This window comes from Microtus oregoni, unplaced genomic scaffold (assembly GCF_018167655.1).
Source record: "Microtus oregoni isolate MIOR12 unplaced genomic scaffold, Mior012 000015F_ref0000493, whole genome shotgun sequence".
NCBI lineage: Eukaryota > Metazoa > Chordata > Mammalia > Rodentia > Cricetidae > Microtus > Microtus oregoni.
In genome coordinates this window covers 10,911,627-10,936,774 of record NW_024543074.1, presented here as the reverse complement: position 1 = coordinate 10,936,774, position 25,148 = coordinate 10,911,627, and the positions used below count along the sequence as shown (strand labels likewise).

The 25,148-nt window shown below is 48.6% G+C and overlaps 1 protein-coding gene across 5 annotated transcripts; it reads left to right on the top strand.

The window, feature by feature from the left end:
- Window positions 1-576: 576 nt before the first annotated feature.
- Mtmr4 (myotubularin related protein 4) lies at window positions 577-24,176 on the top strand. Of its 5 annotated transcripts, none has more exons than XM_041664411.1 (19): window positions 577-680; window positions 1,827-1,865; window positions 5,754-5,843; window positions 6,156-6,272; window positions 6,989-7,071; window positions 8,660-8,820; window positions 8,935-9,031; window positions 9,221-9,334; window positions 10,391-10,587; window positions 10,818-10,946; window positions 11,457-11,568; window positions 12,059-12,254; window positions 12,479-12,664; window positions 12,743-12,913; window positions 13,089-13,243; window positions 18,396-19,788; window positions 21,122-21,232; window positions 21,653-21,741; window positions 21,939-24,176. In XM_041664411.1, exons 2-19 carry the CDS (start codon window positions 1,863-1,865, stop codon window positions 22,114-22,116), a joined length of 3,582 nt encoding a protein of 1,193 aa, XP_041520345.1. In that variant the 5' UTR covers window positions 577-680; window positions 1,827-1,862; the 3' UTR covers window positions 22,117-24,176. The 5 variants fall into 5 exon arrangements, with proteins under 5 accessions (XP_041520345.1, XP_041520349.1, XP_041520348.1 ...); XM_041664415.1 differs by lacking the exon at window positions 577-680 and adding an exon at window positions 1,371-1,382; XM_041664414.1 differs by lacking the exon at window positions 577-680 and adding an exon at window positions 1,382-1,452.
- The last annotated feature ends 972 nt before the right edge of the window (window positions 24,177-25,148 follow it).

The following is a 25,148-nucleotide window of genomic DNA, read 5'->3' as shown; positions in this document are numbered from 1 at the left end:
TCTTTTCCACCGACCGGGAGATGAAAAACAAGGGAGTAATGGAGCATAGGGAAGGGACATGAAATAAAATCTAGTCCTTCCCCTTTCCTAGCCGGCATGCTTTTCTCCCATTCTTGCATTCCTGGAGCGAAACAGAAACACGACTGAATTAAAACGCTGAGCCACCGGGAAGTCATTCGAGAACTACCTTCTAGGGCTCGGTCGTCACCGGAAGTGACTGCAAATCCTACCCTGCATTGTCCCGCCCTCCCGTTGCGCTACCAGTAGGCGGCGGGGCCGCCGTACTTCCTGTCCCCGGAGCCGTAGTCCGCAACCCCTCTTACTCCTCTCCCATTGGCTGCCATAGGGACGCGCTGTGATTTCCTATTGGTCGCGTCTGTCTTCTGGCGCCAAGCCGCCTCCCTCCAGGTACTGTCTGGTCTCTGGGTACCGGATAGGTTACAGGCTGAGAGGGCGTCTGCCCACTGGACCAGTGAGCAGCGTGGAGCGTGAGGGCGGCGGCTGCGTGGTAAGGCAGGGCGGAACTCCGTGTGGCCATTGGCCAGGGCGGGTACAGGCTGGAGATCCGATTGGCTGGGGAGAAGGGACGGTAGTGGGGTTCGAGCTGCGCGGCCTCAGCAGCTGCGGGAGACGGAAGTGGTGAGAGCGCGGCTTTGGAGGGTCGGGCGGACGCCGCCTGGGTGAGTCACTGTACCCCGTGCACTGCCAGCCTGAGAACCACAACGACCGAGTCCTGCCCGGCCCTCACCGACTCTCTTGAGTCCCGCCCTCTGTCATTTGGGGCTCCGCCTCCGAGCCTGTAGCCCCGCCCCTAGAACCTGGGCACCTGGGATCCCCTGCCAGCCTGGTCCGTCCCCCCTACCCCAAGACCAGATTCCCTAACTGAGGAAACCGTGGGCATCCTAGGCCTGGTCCTTGTCGCTCGCTTCCTCTCTCCCCGTTTCTCAGGCCGCGTGCCAGTGAGCCGTGAGGCAGCACCTCCGGCTGGCCGCTTGCGGGCTCCCCCGTGAGGGAGGGAAGGTTGGTAGGATCACAATGGAGGCTTTAATCGCTGTCGCCTCCGGTGGGACTCAGCTGCACACCCCCTGGGCATACCAAACATGAAGGAGTGTCAGTGACACTCAGGCCTGGCTCCCTAAGTGGGCCTTAGAAGGCCTTCACTTGAAATACTTGCTAATTCGACCCATTTGACAGATGTTGACTCCTTGGTGGGGCTGGCCCGATTCTGCTCCTGCTGTGTGGGCTCCTCCCTATAACCTTCCGTCTACTTGGTCGCGAGTATGCTCTGCAGGACCGGGCCAACCCTGCTGCTCTTTATCACAGGTTGTGGTCCCTCTCCCTCTTGCCCTCTGCTCTGGACTCTGCCCCCAGTTTCAGGTCAGGTGGGTGTACTCCTAGACTCAGAGACTGGCCGAGCAGCCCTGTGGATTCATGCCCCTACCCGGGCTAAAAGTGAGTCCCAGTTGGGCAGTCTGTCTCTTCAGAGTTGGCATTTCTTGTCTTCTGTAAAGAGCAGGGTTTGGAGTGTTCTACTTCTGGGTGTGGGATAGGAAGGAACGGTTGAGTTCTGCCGAGTAAACGTGGATGATACTTCTGCTCCTGAACTTTAGGGGTGGCCTTCTCACCGCGCAGGGTCACTTTACTGTGCGCGGGACCAACTTGTTGCTTCTCCCATTGCCCGATTTGGTGTGGTGGCTTGTCGAGAGGCTGGGTCCCTCTGTGACAGAGAAGGAGTCGTAGAGAAGGTCAGGGGTAAACCTGTGACATTTGTTGACTCCCTGGTGATGTTAATGGTGCTCTTTACTCTTGTGTTCTGTCTCCTTTAGTGACGAGCAGGCAGCCAGGACCCTCGCCGAGGTAGAATGGTGAGTACTCCCATTTCCTCATACCGCTGTGTGTGATCCTCCAGTCTGTCTGTGGGAAGCTGCCCCACCTCTCTCGGCCCTAGTACTCTAGGGTACTCTGTTTGCCTCTGACAGGTTCATCCGACCTGATAAATTGTTTCTTTTTTTCTTTCTTCCTTCCTTTTTTTTAAAAAAACCTTTTTCTTTTCTTTCTTTCTTTCTTTTTTCTTTTTCTTCTTGTTTTTTTATTTTTTTATTTTTTTGGTGGTGGATGTTGTTTCGAGATAGATTCTTGCTATAAAGACTTGCCTAACCTGATACTAAAAATGTAGTCCAGGCTGGTCTTGGACGTGTGGCAACCCTCCCGCCTGTCTCCCAAGTGCTAGTATTACCAGTGAACGTGGTGTTGGGCCTTGCACATGGTAGGCACGTACTCCTCACGCTGAGTTGTTATGCCTCTGGCTTACGGTTTCTTAGGAATGAGAAAACAGGCAGCACACAGCCCTGGGCTGAGCAACTTAGGGTTTTTCTCTGTCATGTCATGCCTTCCCTACTCACACACTGTACCTCTTTTTGCTTTTCTTGGGTTCCTGGTTAAAACTCTCCATATTCCGGTCTTTTAAAAAAAAAAGCCAACCAAGCTTTTCTCATCTTAAGATTTCTAAACTTCAGGGCGTGGTGGCACCGGCTCTTAATTCGAGTACTGGGGGCAGAGGCGGTGAATCTCTCTGAATTCAAGGTCAGCCAGGCGTGTGTAGTGAGTTCCAGGGCTAAATAGAAAGACCCCATGGCTTTAAAAAAATAGAAAGTCAGATCCCTGAACTTCTAGTGAGTCTCACGAATATATTGTTGGTGCTGTGCCAGAGAGACTCCGCCCAGACTGTCGGCCTTTTCCAGGTCCCAGGTCCTGCTGTCTATTAAGTTCCCACAGACGGGAGCTCACCTAGTATCTCCTAGGCGGCTTTCAGAATATCACCGGGGTGGAGCGGCACAATCCTGAGAAATTCCCAAACTGAGGGAATTCCTTAACTTCCCGAGAGCTAGGGCTCCTGCAGTAAGCTGAGGAAGAGGTGTGGGCAGCCTTTTCTAGACCGTTCTCACCCTTTGGCTGCACGCCTCCTCCGTCTTTCTTTCAGGAGTCCGGGTTAATGAATTCAGTTAGCGCATGCTCTTTTCGGAAAGCCTACCTCTGCTCCTGCTCCCACCAACTGATACCTCATCTCCTCTTTCCTCTCGGTCCTACACTGAAGAGGATGCGCCTCAGGGTCAGCCTCATCTCCTTTCTCTAGCACCGCTACTATTAATAACTTAGGTGAATCTCACTCTTCCCCTCCCGGAAGCCTAAGAGACTCACCGGGGAAACGGGATGGAGGTTTAGTTTTTGGAGAGCTGGGGTCATATTTGACACTGCTGGGCATTATTGTAAGTACTTAATAAAAATGTCCGGTTTTTCTATTCATCCCGGTTCCCCCAGACAAAGCCCTTGTTTCTGAACATTACCAGGTACCGGAAGTGTAAGAATTCTAGCAAGCTCCTCCCGCTACTTTTGGAAACACTAAGTCCGTTATCACTCACTACTCCTTGTTCCTTGGCTCACCACTCAACTCCATTCATTCTCGCTACTCCTGGGCTTTGAGTTTTGTTTTTCCATAGCTTCAGTGATCCATAATCCCAGTCCTCTCAGACTAAGACATTCTTCCAGTAGGCTGTTCTTTTCCATTGACCAGGGCGTACGAATCAAAGGAGAGACGGGACTAAAGGAGAAGGACTGGGGAGGACCATAAAATAAAAGGGGTTCCCCTTACAGAAATGTGGAGTGACCACTAAGATGACACTAGACCAATATTCTCTTCAGAGGACAAGAGTTTAGCGAAAGCAGGTAGTGGAGCAGGGTGAACCGAGTCTAGGTGGGCGGTAGTTTCGGAGGGAAAAAAGAACTGCTTCGGGCTGTAAAGACCTTGGGGGTGAGCTCCCTCTTGGAATCTGCAGCAAGCATAGAGGTGGCAAGTGTTGTGTGACAAGAAGGGTGTAGGGTAGCACACCTGGAAAAATGGGAAATGAAAAGGTGTGGGCGAACTCGTTTCCCCTTTCTGAGCAGTCCCAGGGCAGTCCCTCGGCCCACTCTAGAATGTCCCTAGAGTTCCGGGGGGGGGGGGTTGTGGCCCCCAGCCGCCCAGGGGCTGTGGGGCGGGAGGAGCCAGGGCGGCGGGCGGGGCCCCAAGAGCCGCTCCGCCTCTGCCTCCACCTCGCCGGGGCGTCCTGGGCGCTCCTTGTCGTTGGGCTCCCCTCCCTTCTGCGCTCCTGCCGGAGGGCGGAGCCGGGCCCGCTCCATTGTGGAGAGGAGGGGAGAGGCGCGCGGGAGCAGTGGCTGGATCCTGGCGCCAGGGCGCTCGCTTCTGGCCGCGGCTGCATCAGGCGGGCCCCGCAGCCGGGATGCAGCGGGCGCCCGGGGCTGGCGGGCAGCGCAGCAGCTCCGGGGACATGTGCGCTGGCCCAGACAGCCCGCGACCATGAGCCTGACCGCCCGCGTCTCCTGCTCCATGCTTAGCTGCTTCGTAAGTGCCAGGCCTGTTCTGCCAGGGCCTGGGGCGGGGGTTGGGGGAGCGCTCAACGCATGCTATACCCACAGCCCCGCCCAAGGACCCCGGCACGACCCTAAACCTTAGGGATGGGGGAGACGAGTTAGCTTTTTCTCTCTCTCTCAGACTTGCTTCAAGAAAGCGGGTACTGGGGATTGTAGAGGGCCGGGGATGAAAATTCTGTGATTCTTTCTGGCTCTGCAGCCACTGCCCTTGACTGCAGATTTTCAGGCCCCGCCCTGCAGTGGTACATCCCAGTACCTCCTCCTCTCCATCTTGATCCCACCAGCTACATCCTTGCTTGGGGATGTAGGATGTACCTAGTAGGCTGTGTGGGATGTTAGGGGGCTGAACGAGGAGCTATCTCGAGGTCTCCAGTCCCCCCCCCCTCACACACTCCGTTCACCTGACATACCAGTCTTCTCCTTGACTGTCCCCCAGACAGCCTCTTTTCTCCATCTTCCCTCCCTCTGCAGGGTTTTGTATCTCTGAATCATTCCCAGCCTTCCCCTCCTCCTCTCTGGCTAATGCTCCTTCCCAGCCTCCCCCATCTGTCCTCTCAGATGTCGTGTCCCCCCCCAGCTCACCCCCCCCCCCCCACGAGGTGTCTGCCAGGCCTCCTCTCTCCCCTGGCTGTCCTTGGGTCTCCTGCTTCCTTCCTGAGTGTGGATTCCCTCTTTTCCTTTCTCTTGGTAGCTGGGAGCAGAGTGACTTCTGCTTGCTATGGGTATTCCTTAGGAATTCCCCTCGGATCAGCAGGCAGTTGGTTGCTTGGCACTTGGCAGGTACTGGGGGCTTGTCAGCCCAATGGGAAGATAAGCTCAGCTCCAAAACACATCTTCCTTTTTGAAGGCACTCACAAAGCCCTCTAGAGGCACGCGACTGAATCCCCCCCAACCTTCTCTTTGTCTCCACCCACCAGGTTGGTGCTTAAGTGGCTGCCGGGGCCTGGTTTCCTTTCTCCCTGTAGCCAGCCTCCATACCTGGCTCCTGTTCCTCAGGTGTCTCTTTCCCAGTCGTCTTGTCTCATCCTGACATAAGTCTCCCTCGTTCCCCCTTCCTTGCAGTTTTTGCAATGTTGATTCTAAGAAGTCTGTAAACCGTACAGATTCCCAAGGCCTCCTTGGCTAACCTCGCGTTTCCCTGAGCACCCCCTCTATGTTACCCTGCCCAGCCCAGCCCAGCCCAGGCTCCTTTCCCTCTTCTAGGAAGCAGAACCTTTAAATATCTGGTGTGGAGGGTGTCTCTAGGTTTGTGGGAGAGGAGGAAAGTGAACAAGCCTCAGGAGCCAGGTGGGATCTGGCAACTCAAGGTTATGGCCTCCCTGCAGGGTGAGGAGGGGCCCCCCAGCCTGGAGTACATCCAAGCCAAGGATCTGTTCCCCCCCAAGGAACTTGTGAAGGAGGAGGAGAATCTTCAGGTAAGGAGGAATAGGAGGCTCAGGGAGGGAAGGGTTTGCTTCCTGTCTGGTTAGAAGACTTCCCAAATCTTTAGAGGATCTACCAGAGCTTGGCTTCCTCCTCCAAGGCCTCCAAAGGGAGTGATGTGTGTATTTGTTGATCTGTGTTTTATTGGAGCCTTTGGCTAGGGAAGGAGAGTCAGGTTTCCTGGACTGGCTGTTGACTCTCCCGCATTGTCTACCTTTGTCCCAGGGGCTCTAGGGAGCAGGGGCTCCAGAGAGAAACAAGGGAGACACTTGATTCTGGACTGAGTGTTTCTCTGACTTTGACAGGTACCCTTCACAGTGCTACAGGGTGAGGGAGTGGAATTCCTGGGCCGGGCAGCTGATGCCCTCATTGCCATCTCCAACTACCGGCTGCATATCAAGTTCAAAGACTCTGTCATCAACGTAAGTTCTTGACTTATTTGCCTCACATCAAAGGTGGGGTCCCTTTGGACTGCAAAGGTTTGGTTCCCATTCTCTACCTGATTGTGTCTCTAAAAACAGTTGGGATTCCCTTCTCGTTGGCTTTGGTATTTCTTGCTTCATTCCTCTGTGTGCAGGTTTGTCTGTCTCTCTTCCTCCCTTTCTTTTATCTTGTTTGGGCCCCACCTCCTTTAAAGGTTTATTTTCATTGCATGTACGCATGTGCACTGGGTGCGAGCCTAGAGCCCGAGGAGACCAGATGAGGGTATTGAACCAGAGTTACAGGAGGTTGTGAGCAACTGTGTGGGTGCTAGGAACTGAACCCAGGTCCTCTGCAAGAGCAGCACGTGCTCCTGACCATTGAGCTACCTCTCCAGCCCCCTGTGTAGCCTGATGGAGGAATGTGGTAACAGTGGCATTAATAGAAGAGCATGGACTTTGGAACGAGGCACATTTGGCCCTTTTATCTTGCACTGCCACTTCTCTGTCACCTTGGACAAGTGATGATGTTCTCCTCATTGAATAAAATCGCTGCCTTCAGGATTATTATGGTATTAACTGGTTACGTGTGTGAAGCACCTGGCATAGTTACCAGGCCCCTAATATACCCTCAGCAGATGCTGGCTCCCTTCTCCCCACTGGCGCATCACCCTCCAGGCTAGGGTGTATCTAAGCCTCAGCCTGCTCTCCCTCTGCAGGTGCCCCTCCGGATGATTGACAGTGTGGAAAGTCGTGATATGTTCCAGTTGCACATTGCCTGCAAGGACTCCAAAGTGGTGAGGTGAGCACAGTGGGGCCCCACTCACGTGCTCTGACCCGAGTCTTGTGCAGACCTCTCTACTGCAGGGCCCCTTTGGAGCAAGAGAGGAAAGATACCACTTCACTTTCTCCATTGGAGGAGGAGGTGACAGTTCCGTTCTCCATTCTTAGTTGGAAGGTCAACTTGCTAACCCATTCTGTCTTGACCTGAAATAAGATGGGGGATGATATTTAGCTGATGAAGATTGCTCGGGGTAATGTGTATGAACAGCTGGGGCAGCGTTTGGCACAGGGATCTCATTTAAGTAACATTAGTTTATTGAGCAGAGTATATATATCAAAGAGCTCACAAAAATTTCTGCCCTAAAGATATTCTGGGGGGGAGGAACTAACAATAGATAAGTGATATACTTTAAATAATAAGTGTAAAGCTAAAAATAAAATCAAGAAAGGCTTTAGTGTCTTATAGCTTTAAAGTGACCAGATAAAATTGCATAGATAACGTGTGTTTGTGTTAGAGTCAGAACCCAAGGAAAGTGGCTGAGCAGGTATTTGAGGAAAGGTATGCCAAAGGGCAGGTGCAGTGCAAAGGTCCTGAAGTGGGTGTGTACCCGTGCCTGCAGATGAGAAGAATGGCAAGATGCTGGTGTGGCCTGAAGGTGTGCGCGTGGGTGAGGGTAGTGGGCCGAAGGCATGAGAGCAAAGGTCAGAGGTTACGGTGACTGGGATTGGCTTTCACTTTAGGGAAACTGAGAAACCTGTGGGGGATTTTGAGCAAAGGGCTCAAATGCGATGGGTTTGCTCTAGCTGTTACGTTGAAGCCAAGTAGAAGAAAATGGGGACAAAAGCCAAGGCTGAGGTTGAGTTACTGGTTAGGAAGCCGCCACAGTTGACTCAGGCGAGAGGTGGTAGTGCCCCGCCAAAATAAGGCGTGGTCAGGTTCTGGCTGCACTCTGAGGGTTGAGGTGACAGCACTTGCTATGAGTTGGCTATAGAGCAAAGGGGACTGGGCTGGTCCAGCATTGAGAAGGAAGCCTAGGTCAGGGCCTTCTGTGCCCTGAGGTCTCTGGCAGACTCATGAGAATCCATATTGCTCTTTTCCTTTATGAAAACTAAAGTTGCTTAAGGCAAACTTAGCATGAAGGTGCTGAGAACTTCCTGCTCACACTCCAGGCTCATCTGGAGTCGAGAGGAAAGACTGTGGCATCGGGATGCTGGGGGGCTTCAAGGAGGAGGTAGGACTGAAACTCTAAAACCTCAGTAGGGCGTGGCTAGGCAGAGGAGACTTTATTAAGAGAAAGAACGAGCAAGGAGATGGGCATGCCGAGAGCAGGACCTCGGCCTCATGGGGGGGGAGGGGGGGAAGGGACTGGCTGGTCGTGTGGCCAGAAGGTTTGGTGTGAGACATGGCAGAGCTCATCAGAGCACATGTGGGAAGAGAGTTGTCACAAGAGACAACTTCTTTCAGATGGCCAGTGTCTCCTCTACTCCCAGGGTCAGTATTTCCTTACCTCCTGCTTTGTAGCTTCCTTTCCCCAGTCTTTATGCTCTTGGTCCCATGGTTTATCTACCCCTTGCCTCATCCAAGCCCGTGGCTTCTTGCCTGGCAGGTGCCACTTCTCCACTTTCAAGCAGTGCCAAGAGTGGCTCTCAAGGCTAAGCCGGGCCACAGCAAGACCTGCCAAGCCCGAGGATCTCTTTGCCTTTGCCTACCATGCCTGGTGCCTGGGGCTGACCGAGGAGGATCAGCATACCCACCTGTGTCAGCCAGGTGAGGCCAGGCCATTTTCTTGGGGAATCTGCTTCTTAGCCCATGATTCTCATTCCTCCTCCACCCCTGGATACTGGTGGTCTGGGACGCTGACAGGCTGGGCATGTGTTGCAGGAGAGCACATCCGATGTCGACAGGAGGCAGAGCTTGCCAGGATGGGCTTTGACCTGCAGAACGTCTGGAGAGTCTCGGATATCAACAACAATTACAAGTGAGGGTGCAGGGCTTGGGTCTAAAACACAGCCCATATCTGAGCTCTATGTTTAGATTAAACGTACTGGCTATAACTTTTGGGCCCCTGAGGGAGGAGGGCCTACATGGTCTCTATTATCTCAAAGACATCCCCTGGGATTGTTATTCCATATTTAGATCAGGACACCCTTCCCCCATCTTTTCTCAGGCTGTGCCCTAGTTACCCCCAGAAGCTGCTGGTTCCTGTGTGGATCACAGATAAAGAGCTGGAGAACGTGGCGTCTTTCCGGTCTTGGAAACGCATCCCTGTTGTCGTGTACAGGTGAGGCAGGATGGGATAGAAAGTAGGAGGCCACCTTTTATGCAACTAGGAATCAAAACCTATGGTTTGCCGGGTGTGGAGCTGCATGTCTTTAATCCCAGCACTCAAGAGGCAGAGGCAGGCGGATCTCTGAGTTCCAGGACAGCCAGGGCCACACAGAGAAACCCTGTCTTAAAAAGCAAAAAAAAAAAAAAAACAAAAAAAAACCTTAGGTACAATCTCAGATTTTTTTTTCTACCCAAAGATTAAAGCTTTAAGGAAATTGGTTTTTGTTTGTTGGTTTTAAGATTTTTTTTTCCCTTAGTATATATATAAAATACTGTATTTACTAAGAGGTTGGCAAGCTGGCCTATACCTTCTTTTATGAGGTTAGGGTTTTTCATTTTTTAAAGACATGGTTTCACTAGGTGTCCAAGTATCTTTCTGCTAGCATTCTCTCTCACGAGTGCTGGAGTTGCAAGTATGTGTCAGCATGTCCTGTTTGGGGGTTATTAATACATGGCAGAGGTTGCCTGTGACTTACAAAGTCAGAAATTTTGGCTGGTTCGGTAGTGGAAAGTTGGCCAATTCCTATATCAGAATGTAAGTAAATAAGCTTTGTATGATGGCACACACGTTTAATCCCAGCACTCTGGAGACAGAGGCAGGTGGATCGCTGTGAGTTTGAAGCTAGCCTGGTCTATCCAGTGTGCTCCGGGCTAGCCGGGGCTACAGAATGAGATCCTTTCTCAACAGTTATAGATGGGATAGATGGTGATCATAAGGTTTGGAGCGGTTCATGTTCTTAACTCGGGCTTGTTCTCTTGGTGCATGTTTGAACCTGGAACAGGTGCTGTGCGGATTCAATGAGTCAAGGTCACAGTGGGAATACCACAGCCATTTCAGAAAAAAATGTCCTCTAGAGATGTGAAGGCTCTTGGTAGCAATTTCATGGCCTGGATATGCTCGTAGCCCTTGCTGGCTCTGGAGACCTTGGTCGGCCCCCATGAGGTCTCTGCGGTAAGCTTCTGGAAGCTTGGAATACCAAGGGCATTATGGTTTCTTCTGTTTTATCAGACACCTTCGCAATGGGGCTGCCATCGCCCGCTGCAGCCAGCCTGAGATCAGCTGGTGGGGCTGGCGCAATGCTGATGATGAATACCTGGTCACATCTATTGCCAAAGCTTGCGCCTTAGACCCCGGGACAAGGGCCAGTGGGGCCTCCCTCAGCACCGGGACCAATGATGCCAGTGAGGCCTGTGACACTGATTTCGGTAAGGTTTGGGTGGTGCCCGTTCCCCCAGTTACAGGCCCCGCTAGCCTCTTGCCCCCAGGAAGTCCCCAGTGAAACCATGGGAGAAGGATGACAAAACAGAGTGCCTGGGGTCCTGCCTTATGGGAGGTGGAGGTCTGAAGAGCCTGAAAGACAGTTTCTTTTACCCCAAGACAAGCGTGCCGTGGCGTGACTAGTTGAGCCTGAGTCTTCTTTCTGCTATGTATTTAGATTCTTCTCTAACTGCATGCTCTGGGGTGGAGAGCACAGCAGCCCCTCAAAAACTGCTGATCCTGGATGCACGGTCCTACACAGCAGCAGTGGCTAACCGGGCCAAGGGTGGCGGCTGTGAGTGTGAAGGTACTGTGATCACTCGTGTCTACAGTCAGGGCTCTAGGGCAGTGCTGGTGAGGAGAGGGTTGAGGACAGCTTGAGGATTTGAAAGAGCCAAATAAATCTGCTGGGATCCAGGGCTCTGCCACTTCCTAGCCTTGATTGTGAAGTATAAGTTACCCCATGAGTTTTATTTTCTCATCTGTAAAATAAGGATGATTCATACCTTGAGAGGTTGTCAGAATGATTAGCACTCAGATAGAGAAGATTGTTGGCTCAGAGCAGCTACCAATTATTGAGAATTTATATTGTTATCCCTAGTGCTGCTGCTATGAACATAGTGTTTGAGTTACTGTTTGGGTAGTGGCACTTGGCTATCCAGAGGTAAAGGGGCAATTCAGAGTCTAAGAGTATATTTACTATGTTGCCATACTGGAGTGTTCTGTCTGTTCAGGGGAGCTCTGTGCATGGGAACTGCTCTTAAGTGGTTGTTTCCAGGACAGATTTGCATGTTCCACTTTCCTCTCCGGTCTACAGAGTACTATCCTAACTGTGAGGTCGTGTTTATGGGAATGGCCAACATCCATGCCATCCGGAACAGCTTCCAGTACCTCCGGGCCGTGTGTAGTCAGATGCCAGATCCCAGCAAGTAGGTGCTCCCTTCGAGACTCCATCACCCTTCCAGTCTCATGCGCTGGCCAGCACTGCACATTTTTAGAGATCTGAGGGGGAGATGGGGAGTTTGAAGTTATATAGACTTCATTGTCTGAGCGGGGTTGAGTGCAGTGCACCACTCCAAGAACACTTCTTCCACTCCTGGAGTGACGCTTTGCCATGGTCATAGGCCATTGGATTCTTTTTTCTGAGATCACTATTCTACCAAAGAAAATAGAGAACTGGGGAGAAGTGTGGCTAAGTATACAGGTGATACTTCACAATTCCCCTTTTGAGTCTAAGAAGCTCCTTCTGTGTCTCATTTCCCTGCCGTTCTACCAAATACCTCTTGGCGGAAAGGTCATGAGTCAGACTTGGTTTCAGCCCTCAGTGGGGCTTTTGTGGGGTAGAGCTGGCTGAGGAGGCAGAGACATTGTGGTAGCCCCCAATCCTTACTGATTCCGTTTCTCTCTGCTCTTGCACAGCTGGTTGTCGGCTCTGGAAAGTACCAAATGGCTGCAGCACTTGTCAGTGATGCTAAAAGCGGCTGTGCTGGTAGCTAATACAGTAGATCGGGAAGGCCGGCCTGTGCTGGTGCACTGCTCTGATGGCTGGGACCGTACGCCACAGATCGTAGCCCTGGCTAAAATATTACTGGATCCATATTACAGGACCCTGGAGGTACTGAGAAGGGATTTGGAAGGACAAAGGAAATGAGGGAAGAGGGGTGGATGATTCAGGCTTTCTGGGAGTGTGCTGGGGATGTCTCAGTGGAGGACATTGGTGCTTTGAGTCCTCTTCCGGGCTCGACTCTTGTGGCTGCCAGCTCCCAGCCTTGAACAGTCCCCTAGAAAACTCCCTAATCCTTCCAGAGTTGCCTTGTGCTGAGACTGGCCATTTTACAGGGCTTCCAAGTGTTAGTGGAGTCTGATTGGCTGGATTTTGGGCACAAATTTGGAGATCGCTGTGGCCATCAGGAAAATGCAGAGGACCAAAATGAACAGTGTCCAGTGTTCCTCCAGTGGCTTGACTCTGTTCATCAGCTGCTTAAGCAGTTCCCTTGCCTGTTTGAATTCAATGAAGCGTTTCTGGTAAGTCTTAAAGCCTGTGGCCAGGGTTGGAGAATGGTATCCGAAGGCCCTCAGGCTCACACTGTCTGGGCTTCCTAGGTAAAACTGGTGCAACACACATACTCCTGTCTCTACGGCACATTCCTGGCCAACAACCCCTCTGAGCGAGAGAAGCGCAACATCTATAAGCGGACATGCTCTGTGTGGGCACTCCTGCGAGCTGGCAACAAGAACTTTCATAACTTCCTCTATACACCTGGTTCGGACATGGTAAGGCTGAGCCCTTTTCCTGCTAGAAGTCCTATAGGGAGAGGAAAGGAGAGAAGAGGAGGGAAGCGGGGAGGAGAGGAGGCTCTGAGTCAGTGAGAAGTGTAGAGCCAAATGTTCAGGGAAGGAAAACGAATGAGGGCTCTCATAGAACACTAACTCTGGGCTGCTTCCCTAGATCCTGCATCCTGTGTGTCATGTCCGGGCCCTGCACCTCTGGACAGCTGTTTATCTGCCTGCATCATCTCCATGCACACTTGGAGAGGAAAATATGGATCTTTACCTTTCCCCAGTGGCTCAGAGCCAGGAATTTTCTGGCCGTTCTCTGGACAGGTGAGAAATAATTGTTTCCCCTCTCTTCACAAGGAAAGCAGGAATTACTTCCTAGTCCATTTCACCTCAAAGCTTCCTTTTGTCTGTCTCTCTCTCTCTGTCAGTTTTTCAAGGCAGGGTTTCTTTGTGTAGCCTTAGTTGTTTTAGAAATTGCTCTACAGGCTGGCCTCGAACTCAGAGAGATCCGCCTACTTCTGCCTTTGCCTCCCAAGTGCTGGGATTAAAGGCGTGCGCCACCACCTCCCAGCTTAACTCCCCAGTTTTTGTATACTGTTTTACAAGTTCTCATTTTGTGTCAGGCTGTCATTCCATGACAACACATATAAAGCTACTTTGTTGTTTTTATTTCCTTCTTAATATTATTTTTTGTAACATTGGAAGTCAAACCTTGTGCATGCTAGGCAACTACTCCACACTTGGTTACAGACCTAGCCCCATTTCATTGTTTTCCATGACTTCAGAATAGTCCAAAGTTAAGTTATTTGTGTACCTGCTCTACCCCTTTTCGGTCATCTCAAGATCATTTTACAGGGACTGTTTTAGTGAGCATTTGCATGTGTGTAAAACATACATACTGCCTGCCATCTAAGCCAATTTTAAGTTCACAGTTCAACTGGGGACTGTGGAGTGTGTTATCATATTGTGCTCATGCTTCTGCCAGAAATTTTAATTTCTAGAAACAGAAGTTCAAAGGATATGTATGTTTTAACTATATAAATAGATAGTATTTATAGTCTCACATAGTCTCACTATGTCATTATTTAGTAAAGGCTGGCCTTAAACTCATGAGCCTCCTGCATCAATCTCCTAAATGCCGGAATTACAGGCATGTTCCAAAATTTATATAGTACAAATTTTGATCTTTGACTATTAGCTGAAGCTTTTTGAAGTTACAGTCTACTGGCTGAATACTATAAAGTCTAACAAAGAACTCAGACTTCTTTTATTTCTTATTTTAGAGTCTTTTGAGCCAAGTCCATTGTCACGGGATAGATTTCAATGCTTTTTTTCTCAAACTATGAAAAATTTTTTGAAGAATCCTTTGGGGCTGTTTTACATAGGAAATTTTTATGAAGGACCAGGCAGGCACCGGGGCTGTTTCTGTGTCCCAGATGTGGTTTTGTTTTGAGAGAGGGTCTTCTGTGTACTGGCATTGGACCAGAACCCTTGATGCTTTAGTCTCCCAAATGTCGGGATTACAGTTATGCCATCGCACTGGGCCATAATAAGCATTCGAATAGATTTTTAAGTGGACAAATATATGCTTAGAATTAAGGTAATTATGAGTGTAGAAAAAGTATTATGGGAGGAAGGAACAAAGAAACATATGTGAGAGATAGCTTTGAAGAAAACAAAAGAAACAAAATTAACTCTGGAATTGGTAGAGGGTGAGAAGGACATTATTTTGTTATTTTGAGACAAGGCCACCTTGCTATGTAGCCCTAGCTGGCCTGGAACTTACAGACTGCCTCTACCTCCTGAATGCTAGGATTAAAGTCAAAGGGAATAGAAAGAAACACATGTTACAGTAGGCTATACAATACTACAATTGTACAGTATTACAGTTGTAGGCATTACAGTACAGTTTATTTTATAAATTAAAAATATTGTCTTTATTTTATGTATATGGATGGTTTGGCTGCACACATGTCTGTGTTCTGTGTTCATGCCTGGTTCCCGAGGAAGCCAGAAGAGGGCATCAGATTTCGCAGAATTGAAGTTACAGGAGGTAGTAAGCTAATATGTGTGTGCTGGAAACCAAACCCAGGTCTTCCACAAGAGAGCAAGTACTCTTAACAATTGAATCATCTCCCCAACTGTATTTGATTCAGTTGTCAGTAGTAAGACAGCATAAGCAGTGATTATAACCTACTAGCAATGGTATATCTGAAGAGTTTACCATTAAGTTTGGTAGAGGCACAGGGACTAGCCAGCTCTGCTATAATGTAATTCCTTTATAAAAAGTTGCTGGATGGGCCTTGTTGGGGCACACCTTTAATCCCAGCAGAGGTGGATGGATCTCTGTGAGTTCGAGGCCAGCCTGGTAAACAAAGCAAGTTCCAGGAGAGCCAGGACTACACAAAGAAACCCTTTCTCAAAAAACCAAAAAAAAAAAGTCCCTGGAAATATATTCAGAAATGCGATAGAGACATTTTTAGTAGACTGTGGAAATGGCTGAAAGTTGTTGGAGAATAAACATGTAGAATGCAGAGGATCCAAAGTCTCTTCGGAGTCAAAGACGGGTTTACAAGTCTTAGAGTTCAGAGATGAGATGAGGAGAACGTTCAAGAATGTTCATACCACCAGAAGCCAAGGAAAAATGGGGCGGACAAGCCAGTTTGCAGAGAGAGAAGAGATATGGGGAGGATGAGATGGAAGTATCAGTTGATAGCAGAGAGGAGGTGTGTTGGGCAGCCCAAGATGGAGAGATTGCATCTAGAGGACTGATGGAAGGATTTGTTTCTGTAACGACTTGACTCTTGGTTATACCTTTCCCAGACCAATGGTATCTTCCTCATGTCTTTCTTCTACTAAAGTCCAGCAAATGATTTTATACCTGGTTCAAGTATATGCTTTCTGTGTAGTCTTTCCTGGCCATGTGGGCTGGCTTAGCCCTTTTCTCCTTCTAAAGTCTTCAGGTATTATTATCTATCCTAGTGGTTCTCAACCTTCCTAATGTCACCCCCAACCATAAAATTATTTTCCTTTCAACTTTATAACTGTAATTTTGCTACTGTTATCATAATGTAAATATCTGTGGTTTCCAGTGGTCTTAGGTAACCCCTGCGAATGGGTCATTTGACTCCCCCTCAAAGGGATTGAGACCTATGGGTTGAGAACTGCTTGTCTATATCATTATTATTAGTTAAACCTTTGGGGGCACCTATGAATCGGCTATGAAGGTTGGCACTGTTAATATTTGAATTTCAAAGGGTGCATTGGAGTCACTCATTTATAGTTTAAGTTTCCTTAATAAAAAAAATAAAGCTCTGGGCAGTGGTAGCACACACCTTTAATCCCAGCACTCAAGAGGCAGAGGCAGGGGAATCTCTGTGACTTTGAGGCCATCCTGGTCTACAAGAGCTAGTTCCAGGACAGGCTCCAAAGCTACAGAGAAACCCTGTCTCGAAAAACCAAAAAAATAGATAGATAGACAGACAGACAGATAGATAAAAAAATAAAGCAAGAAAAATTCAGTTGTAACTTTTAAAAGTATAGTACGCTGGGTGGGGCTGGGGATGTAGCTCAGTGATAGAGCATATTCATAAGGCTATGGGTATAATCCCCAGCTCCACCAAGAAAAAAAATAATGTGCACATGGGGGGAATGGCTCTATAGTTATTTAGGCCTTACTCTTAGCCATTCTCAAGATGTCAGTTTTGGATAGACCTTAGAAGATCTGATGTATACCATGATGTGCGTATGATTATTGACCCCTGCTGATCTAGTCTATTCAGGTGATGCCCTGCTCGTGGGAACCTGAGGTAAACTTAAAGCTTATTTCTTCATTTCTTTTTTCTTCTTTTTGAGGGGAATGGGGTGTGATTTTAGGACAAGGCTTTTTTGTATAGCCTTGGCTGTCCTGCAACTAGCTCTGTAGACCAGGCAGGCCTTGAACTCTGCTTCCTCAGTACGGGATTAAAAATGTGTGCCACCACCACCCAGCTTGTTCACTTCTTAGTTTGCCTGGTACTGTGCTAGATGTTGGGTCTCAAGTGAGACATAGGCTTGTCTGACCTCACGGCACTTTGGTAGAGGGAAATAAACAAATAGGTGCGTACTGTACTTTAGAGGCCACTGAGCATGGATGGGGCTTTCTGCCTGTGACACAAGCATGTTTGATATGGATTATTTCTTCAGATCTCACTGTGGCTTGAAGATGTAGGCACTTTAATCTTTCTTCCACAGGCAAGGGAACCGAGGCTCAGCGAAGTTAAGTTGATTAAGTTTCAAAGCTGGGATTTGAGCCCTGGCTATGAGTGAGATCTCATGTAAAATGCCAAGTGCAGAGGCTTGTGCCATGAGCTTGTAATCCTGGGTCGGAGAACACGAAGACAGGATCCTTGTGGCTTATTGGCCAGTCTAGCCAAATTGGCAAACTTCAGGTTTAGTGGGAGACCTTGTCTCAAAATTAAGTTGGAAAATGATTGAGGAAGACTCCCAGTATTGACACATGTGCACATACGTGTGCATGCTCATCGGCCACACACAAAATTGATCACAAAAATAAAATTAAATATAAAAATAGTCTATTATGATAAATGTTAAAACTAAGTACTTAGAATAAGCTATATTATAACTTGGCCTTTGGCCGATTTTCTGTGTGAGTTGATTATGGCATCTGAGAAGTGCCCAGTGAAGAAGTGTCTGCTTTCTGGACAATTTCCTGAAATTTTTATTGCTCAAAGGATTTTATATTGCAGTAAAAATCAAAAACAGCCATTCTTGAAAATGCCCATCACCCATTTGGTAAATAGGAGTGCTTCTTGAGTTTTTGAATGATGTCTACTAGAAGTTTCCATGGGGTTCAGGGAGTTGAAGGGACACACTGCTACTGAGTGCCTGCAGAAATGTGTGTTGAGAAGTCATGTTTTCTTGATACGTGACTAATAATTTGTGGTTGGTTCCCTAAATTCTGAAGCCTTCAGGCATCTCTAAGGTATAACATTAACATCCTGAAGAGGTGATAACCAAGTACCTGAGAGGCAAAGGAATGCATTTGTGGTAGTTAATCAATATGAGAGCCAATGTCCTTTAACTCCATAATCTGTAGTTTGTGTCTGACTTTTTTTGTTTTTATTTATTTATTTTTTTTTTCGAGACAGGGTTTCTCTGCAGCTTTGGAGCCTGTCCTGGCACTAACTCTTGTAGACCAGGCTGGTCTCGAACTCACAGAGATCCGCCTGACTCTGCCTCCCGAGTGCTGGGATTAAAGGCGTGCGCCACCAACGCCCGGCTGTGTCTGACTTTTATAGAGACAGTGAGATACTGGTTTGATGTTAGGTGTTGTACTGGCTACAGTAGTGGACTTAGAATCATCAGTAGGTATTTGTAATATTAAATGTCTTGTCAATATTGATTTTGACCTGATTGTGTACATTGGAAATATCTCCCATTTCTTGACCTGGACATTCTATGTTTGCCATTTCAGATTACCTAAAACCAGATCCATGGATGATCTTCTTTCTGCCTGTGACACAAGCAGTCCCCTCACTCGTACTTCTAGTGACCCTAACCTGAATAACCACTGTCAGGAGGCGAGAGTCAGCCTGGAGCCCTGGCACAGCAATCCTGAAGGAGCAGAGCCAGTCTATGTGGACTCGGGGGTAGGAGGCCCACAGCTGACCGTGGGAGAACTGGGCCTTCCCCCTCCTCTGCCCAGCAGCCAGAAAGACTACCTGAGTGGTAAACCTTTCAAGGGCCACAGGAGCTGTTCTCTTAGTTATCAACTACGTAATACTTCCGTACCCCGGGAAATGAGGAGCAACGCCTCTGAGGCCAGAGTCCTGGAAGAGACTAAGGCACTGGCCCCAGGCCCTCCAGCCCCAGAGGAGCAGAGGACTTCTGACGGCTTAGGGAAGCCACCTGAACAGAGTCCAGAAAAGGAAGCTGTTGGTACACTCAGTGCACTCCCTAATGGTTCCAGCAAGTGTGGCAGAGCCTGTGATTTTCCTGAGCCTTCCCAGGATTCCCTTATAGGCCCTCCCCACCAGGCCCACCTAGACTCCATGCAGGCCACGCTCAGCAGGTGTACTCTAGGTCACAATCAGGGTAGCCTTTGTAACCCACCAAGTGCTACCAGCCAAACTCCTCAAGAGCCAAATACTGACCTGCACCAAGATCCCCCTGGGTCTCTGGCAAGTATCTCCCACCAGGAACAGCCTAGTTCAGTGCTGGGGCTGATCCACAAGAAGGAAGATGCTGGCAAGAGAGCAAGTAAGAATGGACAGATACTAGAAAATCCCCGCTTTGGGAAAATACCATTGGAGTTGGCCCGAAAGCCAATTTCTCAGAGCCAGATCAGTGAGTTCTCATTTTTAGGGTCAAACTGGGACAGCTTCCAAGGGATGATGACTTCATTCCCAAGTGGAGAGACCACTACTCGGCGACTACTTGCTTATGGCTGTTGCAACAAGAGGCCAAGCAGTAAGCATATTCGAGCTGCAGGGTCCTGCTTTGGGGGCCAGTGGGCTCAGAGAGAAGGGATGAAGTCACCTGTGTGTTCTAGTCATTCCAGTGGACATTGTACTGGCCCAGGAGGAAAGAACAACCGGATGTGGTTGTCCAGTCATCCAAAGCAAGTCTCCAGCGCAAAGCCTTCTCTTCTGAGCTGCCCTTCTCCTGTGCCTCCTCTCTACCTGGATGACGATGGACTCCCCTTTCCCACGGATGTGATCCAACACAGGTTACGGCAGATCGAAGCAGGGTACAAGCAAGAAGTAGAGCAGCTCCGTCGACAGGTTCGAGAGCTCCAGATGAGGCTAGACATCCGTCACTGCTGTGCCCCTCCGGCAGAGCCGCCCATGGACTATGAGGATGACTTTGTGAGTATTCGCTAGCTGCCCCATCCATTGGTTTCTTCTTCCCTTCAGCAGTCACCTGATGAGTACTGCCTGTGTGCCGCTGAGTTAAGCTCTCCCTTCAGGATGGAAGACAAGCAAGCACAGTGAATGTTCTGAGTGTTAGTGGAGGAAAAAGGTCAAGGAAGGCTCTCCTGAGATCTTAAGCTGAGTGCTAGAGAATGTGATGTTTAGCTCGGTGGACAGCGAAAGGGGGAATGCATGTTCGGCAGCATGGAGGCATCAGGTGATCAGGTGTTCCGGTTGGTATGGCCTAATGAAGGGGTGGGGTATGTGGGCAGATGTGTGTATACTTGCATACACTTTGCTGGGACTGAGAGGGAGAGGTAGTGTAAATGAGTGGTAATGGGAGAATTGATGGAGGATCCACTTGAGTACCTTTTGATGAGGCAAGTGAGACCCAGAGTGGGAGGCTGGTTTGGGCATTTTATTTTATTTTTTTATTTATATGAGACAGGGTTCCTCTATGTAGCTCTGGCTGTCCTGGAACTCGCTTTGTAGACCAGGCTGGTCTCGATCTCACTGAGATCCTCCTGCCTCTGTCTCCCAAGTGCTGGAATTAAAGGTGTGTGTCACTGTTCCTGTCTTAGTTGAGACTTCTGAAAACAATCCAGGTCAGACATAAGGAGAGCCACCCAGGCTTTACTGCCCTCGCTGTCTTAGATTCTGACGTTGCAGTCCTCAGGGAGCTTCCTGAAGCTGTCTTGCCCTTGTTGTCTGCATGGATGTTCCCCTTCCATCAGTAAAAGTGTCCCCAGTTGTCTGCTGATAGAACAGATAGGTCTAACAGTTGAGGGTTGTGCTTTAAATTCTCAGCCAAGTTCTATTTGTAATGGCCCGTCGGTAAATGTTTTTAGGTTGTGTGGGGCCAACAGTCTCTGAGACTATTATTATGACCATGGTAACACAGAAGCAGCCATAGGTTATATGTAAATGAGTGAATATGGCTATGTTCCAGTAAAACTTGATTTATGAAAACAGGATAGACTGGTTCTGGTTTGGCAACACTTAGCTTAGGGTATAGCAAGAAATATAGTCTTCCTGTGCTGTACCACATACTGGTTAACATGATAGTTCTGAGCCAGAATGCTGGGATCAAACATCAGCTTCACCACTTACCAACTCTAGTTCTCTGTGCCTTAGTTTCTTTATTTTGTACTGTGAGGATAATACTAATAAAATTCACGATTATTGTGAGGAATTAAATAAGGTTTTGCATGGAATACTTAGAACAGGGCCTGATAACGGTAGTGCTAGTGCTGCAGAAGTGATGGTGCTGTCTTTGCCTTTGCTGCAGACGTGTTTAAAGGAGTCCGACAGCAGTGACACTGAAGACTTCGGCTCTGAGCACAGTGAAGACTGCCTTTCAGAAGCCAGCTGGGAGCCCGTCGATAAGAAGGAGACTGAGGTATGTGCAGCAGCGAGCTTCCTTTCTCAGAGATGAGGATGCACTGTGGTCTGGAACAGTCCCTGCCCCCAATAAATATCCTTGTAGGCCAGTAATGGCCAGTCATAAAGATCATCTTGGTCGTGGGGCAGCAGTGGCGCACGCCTTTAATCCCAGCACTCGGGAGGCAGAGGCAGGTGGATCTCTGTGAGTTTGAGGCCAGCCTGGTCTACAAGAGCAAGTTCCAGGATAGGATTCAAAGCAACACAGAGAAACCTTGTCTCGAAAAACCAAAAAAGAGAAAAAAAAGAGCTAGTTCCAGGACAGGCTCCAAAGCTACAGGCCATCATAATCACTTTTTTCCTGGGCTACTTTCCTGATTGCAATGTTGTTCTCCTTTTTGGACATGGACCTGCAATTGTCCCTTGTGCCTCCTGGTAGGTGACTCGCTGGGTTCCAGACCATATGGCCTCCCACTGCTATAACTGTGACTGTGAATTCTGGTTGGCCAAACGAAGACATCATTGCAGGTAAGTTTTGTTTGGTTTTTGCATTTCACTGCCGGGTTCTATGTGTAGAACAAAATTAACTGAAATTGGAGATATCGTAATAGTATTTTTGTTTACGCCTAAGCTTTTTATTTATTTCTGGAAACCCTTTTAGATCAGCATTCATTCTCAGGACACTGATATTTCTCATTAGTTTCTCCCTGTTTGTACTTTGGCAGAAATTGTGGGAACGTGTTTTGTGCTGGATGCTGCCACCTTAAGCTGCCCATTCCTGATCAGCAACTCTATGACCCAGTTCTCGTCTGTAACTCATGTTATGAACACATTCAAGTATCTCGTGCCAGGGAACTCATGAGCCAACACCTGAAGAAACCCATTGCTACGGCTTCCAGCTGAATGCCAGAGGAGATGATCTGTCTGTTTTTAGCAGGTTTGAAGGGAGGATCTGCTTCAGGTGTAGTCTGGAAGGTTCTTTGGTATGGCTCATGAACACAGAGCTCAATGATACCGTCTTGAGAAATCCTTCTTGGTACCATGTGACTGGAGCAGAGGAATTTGAGTTTGGCAGGAGATTTTCTACTGAAGAGACCCTCACTTTGGGGTAATGGTCCTGATCCAGACCAAGGTCTGGAAGCTTCACGCTGAGTTGGTGACTCCAGCTTCTCTCCTGGAGGTCACAAGATGATGATTTCATAAATACTGCCTGGTGCAAAGTGCCCAAACAGCAATAGAAAGGCATCCTTACAACCAAACTCCAATTGATAATGAGACCCATCTCTCCTCCACCTTGAAAAGAGCAGATCATAGTATACAAGATAGGAATTTCCATCCTATTTGAGAAGAACTCTATTCTGTACCTCTGTGCCCTGTGTCTGTGCATGAAGGCTCAGTCTCTTAGAGGCGCTCCCTCTAGTTGCATTAGTTGTCCTCTGTGGCGTTTGGTTCAAAGACTGGTTCGGCAAATGGAGGCATTGATGTATTTTTCACCTGGCTCGGTGGCCAGCGTCAGCGAATATCCAGTTTTTAGAGGGACAGTTCTAAGGATTAAGACATTTTTGGAAACAGAGGAAAACTCTGGTGACGTTTAGTCTTGGCGAAAACCAGTTATTCTGAGCTGTGAAGGCAGTTGTCACTCTGTTCTGCAGTGGCTGCTCTTGAGGTGTGTGTGCACTGAAGAAAGAGAAGGGAAAAGCAAAATTATCCTTGTGAAATTCTGCTGATTGTGCCCTACCCTTTGCACCTGACTTTTCCCAGTTGTCCTGGTGCTAACACGGGAGCTACACCTTGGTCCTCCCCTGGCATGCAAATAAAGCAAAGGATTTGTTGTTCCACTGCCCACTCCCCCATGTGGTCTTTCCCTTGGCTGCTGCCTCCTCTGGGTCACACTGCTTCTTATCCTGAACACTTGACACCTTGAGGGTAGAATATAGCATCTGGTTTTACCTCCTAGCATCTGCTATTTGGTATGTGAGGGTTTCAGTACAAATGCTGCTGTCTATTTCTGTGCACTTAACAATGGAACCCAAACAGAAAGAAGAAAGCCTTGATACCAAAATTGGGAGTGATGATGTGTCCATTCGGACCAAACATTTTGTCGTGTTTGATTTTGATTTTGTTTTTCATCTTACCATGTGCCAGTGGCACTTAACCAAAAGATACAGTACTGTAGCCATGTGCTTGGTTGGGGCAGATACAGTCTCCTTGGCGCACAGCGAGAGCATGAGGACTTCCTATCTCTGTTTTCCTTACTTTGTTCTTGTAGGAAGCAGAAATTGCTTACTCTGTTAAAGCGACAGCAGTTGTCTTTCTCGCTGCTACTGTCTTGTTGCTTTCTAGAAAACATATTTTTTTTTTCATTCCAAACTAACCAGAACCTACATTTACAATGGGAATTACCGTCCTGACCTCTTCCTCAGTTCTGCAGCAAAGCATCTGTGTTCCTTGTATAAGTGCCATGGAGTAACCTAAAAAATTTTGGCATATTTAGGTCAGCCTAGCAGATTTTTTTTTCATTTAAATGGATCTGAATAATGGAGATTTTGTGTCTTGAGAAATTCCTAAGATCAATGAAAGAGCAACAAATTATTTATCTCTGATACATAAAAATATTTTCAACATTTTCTCAATCATTAAAATTGACTGCCAGTCACGTGGCTTTTTAGTTACCGATTTTCATTGCACTTCACTCTGTTTTCAGGGGGATCAGTAAAATTCTGGGAGACTGTATCTATCTACTTTGTGTGACTGTTTTGAGGGACTGTCCCATCAGTGAACAAATTGCATGGCCTTAGAGAAAGACTCTGGGCTTCTGGCTCAGATGTGTTCATCCTTTCAGAGCTGTTGTGGGTGTAAGTGACATGATGTGGCCAAAAATCCAAACTGTGCAGTTGCGTTGTGACAAACATGCAATGTGCTGTAAAAACTCAATACAGTTTAAATAAAATCTCTATATTAGTGCTGCTTTGTTGGCTCTCTCAATTGTTTTAGTTCATTGGTACTGGGATGGAACCTGTGGCTTCATGGATAAAGCAGTACTGGACTAGAGGCCTAGCCCTTCACTCGAATTCCTAAGAAAATTCAGTGCTTTGACTGTTGGGCGCTGAGTCGGGCTGAAGGCAGGAGGATGACTGCAAGTCTGAGGCCAGACTGGGCTCTAAGGGCAAAATCAAACTGCACTACTCCTCGGAGTCCCTTCAGTATTTGGGTTAGTTGACTGTCCCCTTTCAAGTGAAGGTCATTTCTTTCTTCTCTGGGAGATCACAGCTTGTCAGCAAGCACAAAAATTTGTTCTGTCTTTATTCCCTATTGCCAGGTACCGTGGGTCTCATCTAATTTGAAGTCAAGTTTTCTTGAGCTGATTTTTTTTTAAGATATAACAATGCTACTGTATTATAAAATGAATTCACGTTCTCTGGTTACTGTACCTAAACCTTTCCCCATCATTTTTATTTGGAGAGAGTAGCAATTCGACTGTTAGGAAAGACTGTGGAGTGTGTCCCCTGTTCTCAGGAACCACTCGGCTGTATCATCTATGCGCACTCGCGTTCTGAATCCCCCGGGGCCACCCTGCCCTGCTGAAGCCCCCTGTCATCTTGCTGAGGTAAACTTGGCCTCTTTCTCCTCAGGAACCACAATTCCCAGGTGTGCTGCCTTCCGGGGACCCTACAGAGAGGGGCCGCTTCAGGAAGGCCAGCGAAGGTGACCCCAGTGGCCTGCCAGCACCTCGGCCAGGCCTGCGTCCCGCTGAGGGGGAGGGCGGGGCTCGCGCCCCCTCGGCCACCACGCGGCGGGAACTCGAGGCCCCATTGGCCGCGACGAAGGGCGTGCGGGGACTCGTGCGCCAACGGTTCGGGCCTCGGCGGCCGGGCGCTGGCAGGAGGGGGCAGGGCGCAGCGAAGGCCCGGGGGATCGAGAACGGTGGGAGAGCC